The 8902-nt window shown below is 29.7% G+C and overlaps 1 protein-coding gene across 1 annotated transcript in view; it reads left to right on the forward strand.

Annotated features, from left to right (window-relative positions):
* The window catches only part of LOC106463301 (carboxy-terminal domain RNA polymerase II polypeptide A small phosphatase 1-like), a 48478-nt gene extending 40001 nt beyond the window's left edge, over window positions 1-8477 (forward strand). Inside the window, exons 7-8 of the mRNA XM_013923316.2 lie at window positions 1043-1129; window positions 3494-8477. Coding sequence (XP_013778770.1) covers window positions 1043-1129; window positions 3494-3721 — 315 coding nt within the window. The 3' untranslated portion in view covers window positions 3722-8477. The remainder of the gene's footprint in view (window positions 1-1042; window positions 1130-3493) is intronic.
* Window positions 8478-8902: the final 425 nt, after the last annotated feature.

Consider the following 8902-nt stretch of genomic DNA (forward strand, 5'->3'; position numbering starts at 1 on the left):
TGTATGGCACACTTGTATCCATTACTCTTTCAAAGCTCTAAGGCTATCAGTTGATTGTGTAAACTTGAAATTGCCCCCATTCAGTTGGCTGTATAAAGTTTAATTTGTTTATTTTCCCTTTCCTTGCCAGTAGCTGACCGAATGAAATTGCAATAAAAGTTATTGACTTTTATTAAAATTCTAGGTTTTGTTTTATATACAGAATTTACCCCAGTTCTTCTTGTGTTTAAGTTATGTCCCTCTTGAGTGAACATTCGACCAAATTTTAGAAAAATGCATAATATTTAGTATCATTTTGCAATTTAACAGACTCAGTAAGTGAATTTGTTTAATGTCCTATTTTAAACTAGTACTACTTTATCAATAAAATGTTGTCATTTCTAATAGATTCATAAAAAAATAGGCACTTCTTACTAACAGTTTCAAGAGAGAAAAAAATCATTTAGTTCAGATGCTCCTAACCTGTAGTGCACACTCCTCTGGGGACGGGTGCAGTTATTGCAGAAAGTGGGGCACAGGATATCTCGGAGCAGCTTTGAAATAAAGCATTTGGTTGGGAGAACTAAGATTTTAAGGTGACTGATAAATGATAAAATGGAACGATTAATAGGCCTACATGTTTACTCAAGTTTGCACTGAGAAAGGGATAATAATGAGCGACTCTACCAATTAATATATAGTGAAATGTCTTTCGTAGTAGAAGCCCAACCTTCTCATTGAAATTGGTAATTTGAGAAACTCTATGAGCAACTGTAAATTTTTTTAGATTTTTTGTTTGTTTTTTAAAGATAAATAACCTTCTGTTGTGGGAGTTATTAGAAATTAAGCAAAAAATATCACTCAAGTTGGAGGATGTGGGAGGGTGCAAAATTTGTGTGACCCAAGTTCTAAAATACAACCAATTGGATCTGAGAAAATTAAAACAACATAAATACATTCTGTTCCCATTTTTGTGCTTGTCTTATAAAGGTTTATACTTATTACTTATTGACAAATTAATTTGTTAATATAATGAATCTTATTGTTTCTGTTTGATTTTTAGGACCTTGGAAGATTAGGTCGAGATCTTCAGAGGGTTGTTATAGTTGATAATTCTCCAGCTTCTTACTCCTTCCATCCTGAAAATGCTGTAAGTATAAAGTTATTACATAGCTTTCACTACTGCTTTTAATCAATGAGTCATCCAAGTTTAGCTCCCCACTGCATGTCATATAGTGTTCACAAAACTATTAGGACATATGGTGGTTGTTGATCCAAATCCATCAAGTAGTTTAAAAAAAAATATGCATAATACTTTAAGGAAATCTGTGGTGTGACCTGGAAGTCGGATGAAAATATACCAAAGTGTTCTAATTTGTAATTCTTTTCTTTTATTTTAACAAAATTTGGTCAGATTGAAACTAGCAATTTGAAAAAAAAAATATGTAAATTTGTAACATAACTTACTGTAAAAATGACCTTTGATTTTATAAACAGTTGGTCCCTAAGCAATACACAACTTTTTTGATCTTTAGTTTTAATATTTTTATGCACTTAAAATGGAAAAAAATGTCAGAGAGACAGTCAGACATATGGGGAAATTTATAACTACTAATCCACATGGTAATGGTAACTAGAATACAATTTTTTTAGGTAATATTTGGCTATAAACATTTGTTTTATTGTTGAAAGTAGAGGTGTAGTTCTCAACAAATGTAACACGACCAGTTCAATTTCCAACTTTTTGTTCAGAAGGTAGCATAATATTGTTACTGATTTTTATTTTTCTCGTATCAAGGTATCACCTCGCCTTCATTTTGCTCATCAGATTATTTTTGGACTTTTGAACCATGATAAATCAGTAATCATCTTCAAATTTATATTTGCTTTTGTCATTATGCTGTGAATATTTAACAAACATTTTGAGAACACAACAGTTTCTTCCTCGTTAATAAATCTTCAGAAAAATAGTCTTATACCAAACAGTGAATATTTGTTCTATGCCAGAACTGACCAACTGGCTCCCAAGCATTGGGAGGATTCCCAAGTAAAAATTGAAGTTTGTTAAATGAAAAATATCATAATTTATATTACATTTTAAAGAAGTATTACTGTTATATTATTGAACATTCATTCTGTTGTAAGGTCTGACACGTCTTGAATAGTCTGGCATTTGAATAAATTTATGAAATCTATGGTTCTAGATTTTGGTAATTAGCAAATGGCTCACGAATAGTTTACTAAGTGGCAATCCTGTCCTCCACTACAAAAGAATGAGATAGGATAGAAAACAGGTTAATTAACATCTGTATTTGTGATTTCTGTAGTGATAAAGTCAAGTCAGAGAATGATCTGGATGTTTTACATAAGATTTGCATGTTTTAAGAAACAAATTACTGCAAACCAATTTATTTTAATTCTGTTTTAATTATTAAGTCCAATTAAATGTGTGTTTCTACCTTTAAGTGTAAAAAAAAAAGGAAGTAAGATATTATGTTTAAATTTTTAATAATAGATTTTACAGAATGGAATTCTTATCCACACAGTTGATGGCATTGTAATGAGAAAATAACCGGAACTTGAATTTTATTGCAGGTTTTTATTTATTTATTTCGTACCTGTTTATCAGGAACGTTGTGAACAAAAGCATATTTGAAAAAAAAAAAAGTACAATTTTTTACAGTACATTGAAATATCGAGAAAATGTACAATTAGTTAAAAAAATTGATAATATCAAATTTAAAAAGCTGCATTATTTTCATATGTTTCAAACCAACTGGATATAATTTTGTTTTTTCAGTTTTAAAATGTGTAAAAAATTGTTTAATATGTATCAAACTACATTATCATGGTATCATTTTGAATTATTCTAACTTTATTGTTTTGCTTCACTGAAAATTTCTTACATTAATTAACTTTAGAAACTGGTTGCTCCTGTGTGTGTGTGTGTGTAGTTGTCTATCTTTCCACACTTACACATATGTTTTGGTTATATTTTATATACAATTTATTCAGCTGTGGTTACAAGTGTATTTAATTTGATACTAATTAAAAAAATTTTCATCCTTTTTTTTGTGTGCAAGAAATTTCTCTTTTTTTTTGTCATCTTTATTATTCTTTTGGAGGGGTGGGGGTAATAATGATGATAGCATCACTAACAGTGTGACAGTACATTTTTTAATTGGTATGTCTTATCTAGTATAACATGATAACTGTAAAATTAATTTTCTCTAGAAATTATTTTGATATTGATGTTTCTAGCTGTTGTTATAAACCTTAAGTCACACAAAATGCCAGTTTAATGATATGAAGAAGCTGACTAATGCTGACTTCTTCACCAAGCAATTATAGACAAGGAGCATTCCAACATTTTCTAGGACTTTTTAGATATGAAAAGTTATTTGTAACATATTAGTTGAAAGAGAATAATTGCTTAATTTCAAATAATGATTTGTAGTACTTAATATTTTTTTTCTGTAGTGATTTATGTGTATGTAACTTGTTTTTATTCCAGGTGTCAGTGGCGTCTTGGTTCGAGGATAGCACAGACACAGAATTACGAGATCTTATTCCATTCTTTGAAAAACTTAGTAAGAAAGACAGTGTGTATTCTTTGCTGCAAAACTCCAATCATGCAGCCATCCATCCTCTGCCTTCTCACTCGTTGAATGGCCCACACATATTGCCTCCTAATGTGCCTTCTCCTCAGTCACTGTTAAACAACACAAATCAGCCTTCTTAGCATCACTGGTGAATCAGTGACGTTGATGCTATCATATCTTATAGTTGCCAGTGGCTGCTGGTCCATCTAATGGTGCTTTTGGCAACTTTTTCAGGTTAAGGAAAATAGTTTTGGTCATGATGGAATCACAGTATCATATTATTTTGTAGAGAAACTTACTTTGTTAACTTGGTCCTGTACATGTGCCAATTTTTCTTAAGGTAAGTGTGGTAATTATGTGTTGGGTCCACAAGTTTTATAATCACCGTGTGCTAGGATGAATTTATACCATGATTATTATTTTCTATGCCTGATAATAAAGAGCAGCCATGCCATAGGCTACTGTTTACATCATAATTATATGAAAATGCTGAATAAAATAATAATTTTATAATCAAATGTATATTAATAGTAGAAGTGTAGCATGAAAGAACTGGTTCTTGGGGTTTTTATTATTAGTGTTAAGTTTTCAGACCTGTTAACTTTCTTTATGCATCAAGTTGTTATTATTCAGTATGAACAGCTTTCTTTTTAGCATCAGTAAACAATGTCTAGCATTTGTTTCTTGGCCTGTGTGCCAATTGTAAACAAGTTGAATTGGCAGCTTGAAGTCAGCGGGCATTGTTAACATGGGTCTAAATAATATACTGAATATGCATTCATTCATATGTAATTGTTATATATCATTGTTGTTACTGTCTTATTTTACCATGTAAAATCAGTAGTTTGGTCAATAAATTTTGAGACTATCCAAGTAATTTTTGTACCTTAAATTTGATATATGTGTATTTTGCATGTACAAATTGAAGTGTCTTATAATGACAGTTTAATTCAAATAATTAAGAATTCCAACAAAAGGGGTTGGAAAATTGTTTATTGTTAGCTGTTGTTTAAGTTTATTATGAAAAAACTAGTAATACAAAATTGATGAGATTTTTGTATTAAAAAACATATTAGCTGTAGTTTTTGCTGTTGGTTTATTGTTTGATTACTGATATATAAATTCTTTACCCATTTGTCTTTTCATGTTAATGTGAATATTAACACAAAATTCCTCATCTCCTCAAGACTTCAAAAATCACTGCATAATATCTGTAGTATAGTATACTGTACAAAGTTCAAAATCCTATAGCTGAAAAATTAAACCAAGAGACTTCTTTGATAAAGATAATGCTGGTATGTACAAGAAGGAAGAAGATTAAAATAGCTTTAACAGGAGTAAAACTGGTATTTTTTTGATACAGCTATTTTGTGTAAGAAGGCTATAAAGAGATTTTATATCAACATAACAGGTTTTTGTACAATGTATGGTTGCCAAAAGAAACTTCCTGGCTGAAAGCTAAAGAATGGGAATTTGTTATAGAAAGTAGAATATATATATTTATACAGTTTATTCACACATTTTATTAATATGTAGAAAAGGTATTATATATATAAATATGTGTGTTTGAATGTTGTCTGTATTCTGATATTTATAATATGCATACAGGTATCGATAGGTATGAAACCTAATGCTACTTAATGTATATCACCACTAAGTAATACAGGCATGTTCAAATACATTAATAAGTACATGACTTAGCATGGCAATGAGAGTTACAAGTCTAAGCATGCCAATGATAAATAATATTTTTTTCCCACAATTCACAACAGAATTTTGATATTTTGGTACAAAATTTACTTCGGCAGCTCAATTTTTATGAGAAAGTGTTTCAAGTAGAGTAACAATGTAGTAAAACTCTGTGTACTTCTTCCACTCCGCTGGTTTATTTCTTGATGATTGTACTATTGTTTATAGGCAAGGTTAATTATCTTTTTTATTTTGTAAAAAGCTTTGAAAAGTTGACTTTTTTTTTAAATGTTAAGGTCATCTCTTATGTTTCATTTCGTGAAATCTTATTCACTATGTCAAATCATTTTTTATGATTAGCTAAGGTCCCATTTAATGTTAAACAATCAAGTACATGTATATGTAGATTGAGAGGATTGTGAATATATTGTAAAGTAAATGAGAGTGATCTGTGTAACATTCTGTTGTAGCTGTTGCTTCCCAACTCGTGAAGGTATTTACTTCTTTTTTTTATACCGGGTCCGTAATATATTTAGGTTTTGTGTTTGCAGCATACTTATATTCTATATACCAGATATCCAACCTATTTAGGTACTGTCTGTGTACCTAGGATACTATTATTTTGTAAACCAGATAAGGAACCTATATGGGTGCTAATTGTGTGTGCATGTAGGTTATTCACATCCTGTAAACCAGATGCTGTACATTACCTGTTGAGGTCTTACCTCGTGTGTAATGTAGTCAAGTTTTTCTTCAGCTGTAGTAAATATAGTCCCTGTAGCCATAAGTTTGATACTTTGAACATTTATTTATTACAGTTAGGTTCTACAGTTTGTTGTATGAAATATTTAACATATTCTGTAAGAGAAAATGTGCGATATACAGATTCTGTACTCATCTATGTAAAACAATGAAACTCATAACCAGCTGTAAACGATGACAATTCAGATTGGCTGTATTTAGTAAATAGGTGGATGTTGGACAATATCATATATGGAAGTTCTTTAACCAGATCAAAACCTGTAATAATAAACCAACATCTTGGAAGTGAATCACTGTTGGCAATAACCATATCTTTAATAAGCATTATAATATATTCAAGTTATGTAACTGTGTATATGATATATAGTTTTTGTTTTATAACTGGCTATGTAGCATGTTTGATACTCAGCCGTGATAGTATGTATACAGACTTGGTTTCTAGATTCAGTTACTTGGGTATTTAGGCCCTCAATATTGTTAGCACCGTACTTATTCAGTATCTTTGACCAACTATCATAGGTTAGAATCTTTGAGAATGGCATGTTTTTATTTCTTTAAAATAAATTTTAAGCAATACAGAATACTCTTTAAACAAAACAGCATCAGATGAATTTATTTTAAATTGCATGTGATCAGAAGATATCCTCGAGTCATCTCATAATTAGATTTTTAGAATTTTTTTTTAAAGCTGAAGTATGAGATACAATTACAAAGGGAAAAATTGTTACTCCAAAGCAAATTGTTCACTTGGATGTCTGTTTTACTGCTGGGAGAATCAAAATTTTAAAGTAAAATAAGTATCTAGGTTAATAGCTTCAGTTTGTTTTTGTTGGCATTGCAAGATTAAATTCAGTTTTAGCCTTGTAGTTGAATGTAACTTTGAATGATACAGAAACTGTGTAGATATGGAGAAAGAAAGTTGAGGAAAAAATTATGAACATTTTACGCCAGCCTAATGCCATTTTAATTATGTAATGTATTAAGAATTTCCCATAGAGTAAACTGTTTTTAACTTTTCATTTATATTGTTTTGTGCCTTTAAAAAAAATTGATGGGATTTGCCTTATTTAAGTTCTCATCCAGTTAATTGAAAGAAACTTTTGAGGAACTGAATTGTGTATGAAAACACTTTTTACTTAAATTCATTTTATAACTCAATGTTTTTTACAACACTATAATTTTTGTAGGATAGCAGTTGATTTTGACAGTAGATAATAAGTATAAATAGAAAAGTGAGACAAACCTTAATATAAGGTTGTATTCCCCTTTCTAGTTACACTTTTTGGAGTTTTTTACATTCTTTTTAAATGCATTGATTGTCAGCTTAAGAGGTTTAAAATATAAATTACAGTGGTTTTTTTATACCTTTTGCACATAGAATGCATGTCTTTTTATCTTTTATCATGTAAGGAAATTCTTTTGAATTAAAAATAGTTTAGCTGTTATCTTTAATATAAAAAGTAAAAATATGCTACTGTATCTTTGTATTTCAAACATTTTAATGGCATGTTCTTATACTAAAGACCTTTAAAATGTAGTTAAACTTTCTACCCAAGAAGTTGCATACCGGTGGTGATATAGCACTTGTTATTATATGTCATATGCAAGACACTGTTCATTGCAGAGCATAATCCCACTCTTGAAAATATTTGTGTTTATGCATGATATTCAGCAATGATATTTACCCTTTAATAACGAATATGTTTTGATGGAGTAACGAACACCTAGTGCCATACCTAATGATCAGAAATAAAAATGCTGGCATGGCACGTTTCAGACTTGAGGTTGTTCAGTCCAGTTGCAAAGAAAATGAGCACAAACTATGATCCATTGTCTGGATCATGACGTTGCAGAGCCCTGTCTTGTGGAAGTCATCTTGGATAATCATTCAATGGTACAAAATGTTTTGAAATATAGTATTAAGTTTAAGCAGTGTACAGTGATTTGTTAAGTTTAAGCTGTGCTGGGAAATGAGCGTTGTTGTCAAGCTAGCCTGAGTATAATTTTTATAATATAATCTGCATTTTTTACCTTATCATAATTTAAAAACTGTTGTTTGAAAATAGTCCTTCTTTATTAATAGATGTATAAAAATTATATATAGATTTTTTTTTCAAGTAATAAAAAATGTTAACAATTTCTACAAGTTTTGGCTTGTAGGAAGGATTTTTTTAGCATAATACATGTATTAAGCTGAACATAAAGATTTATTTGTTTGGGAAAATCTTTGATTTGTATAAATCAGTTTTATCTGCATATGCTTGATTTACAGATTTTTTTAATGTCAAAATTATTTTTTTACAAAACGGAATTTCTATTGAAGATCAGTGTTAACTTTTCATCTTAAAAATATAAGATTGTGATGCTATAAAAAAATGTATCTCAAGAAAATGTACAATAGTCTTCCTACAATTCTTCATGAATTAAAGTATTTAAATGAGAAAATTAGTTGTATAGTGTGTATTATTTTCTTTCTTACGTCAGCCATGTTTGTTCTGACACAAGGTACCACATTACACCAAATCTGAACAACTATGACAGACGTATAAAAACAAATACGTTAGTATATTCACCTTGCCTGTTACAACAAGGTAAATTCTCCTAAAATACACAGGAAAATGTATATTGAACATTACACGTTACCGATACGTTAGTGTCGTTTCCTTGTATATTTTATCTTTATTTAATAAATCAGCACAGTTATAATTTCCATATCACCATGGTCATTTAGAAATATTTACGACAGCATAAATATTTTGACGAATAGAGTGAAAAAAATTAAATATTTTGACGAATAGAGTGAAAAACATTTAAATATTTTGACGAATAGAGTGAAAAACAATTTAAAATTATTTACTTTCTTCTCTCTG

The sequence above is a fragment of the Limulus polyphemus genome, unplaced genomic scaffold (genome assembly GCF_000517525.1).
Source record: "Limulus polyphemus unplaced genomic scaffold, Limulus_polyphemus-2.1.2 Scaffold1371, whole genome shotgun sequence".
NCBI classification, from domain to species: domain Eukaryota; kingdom Metazoa; phylum Arthropoda; class Merostomata; order Xiphosura; family Limulidae; genus Limulus; species Limulus polyphemus.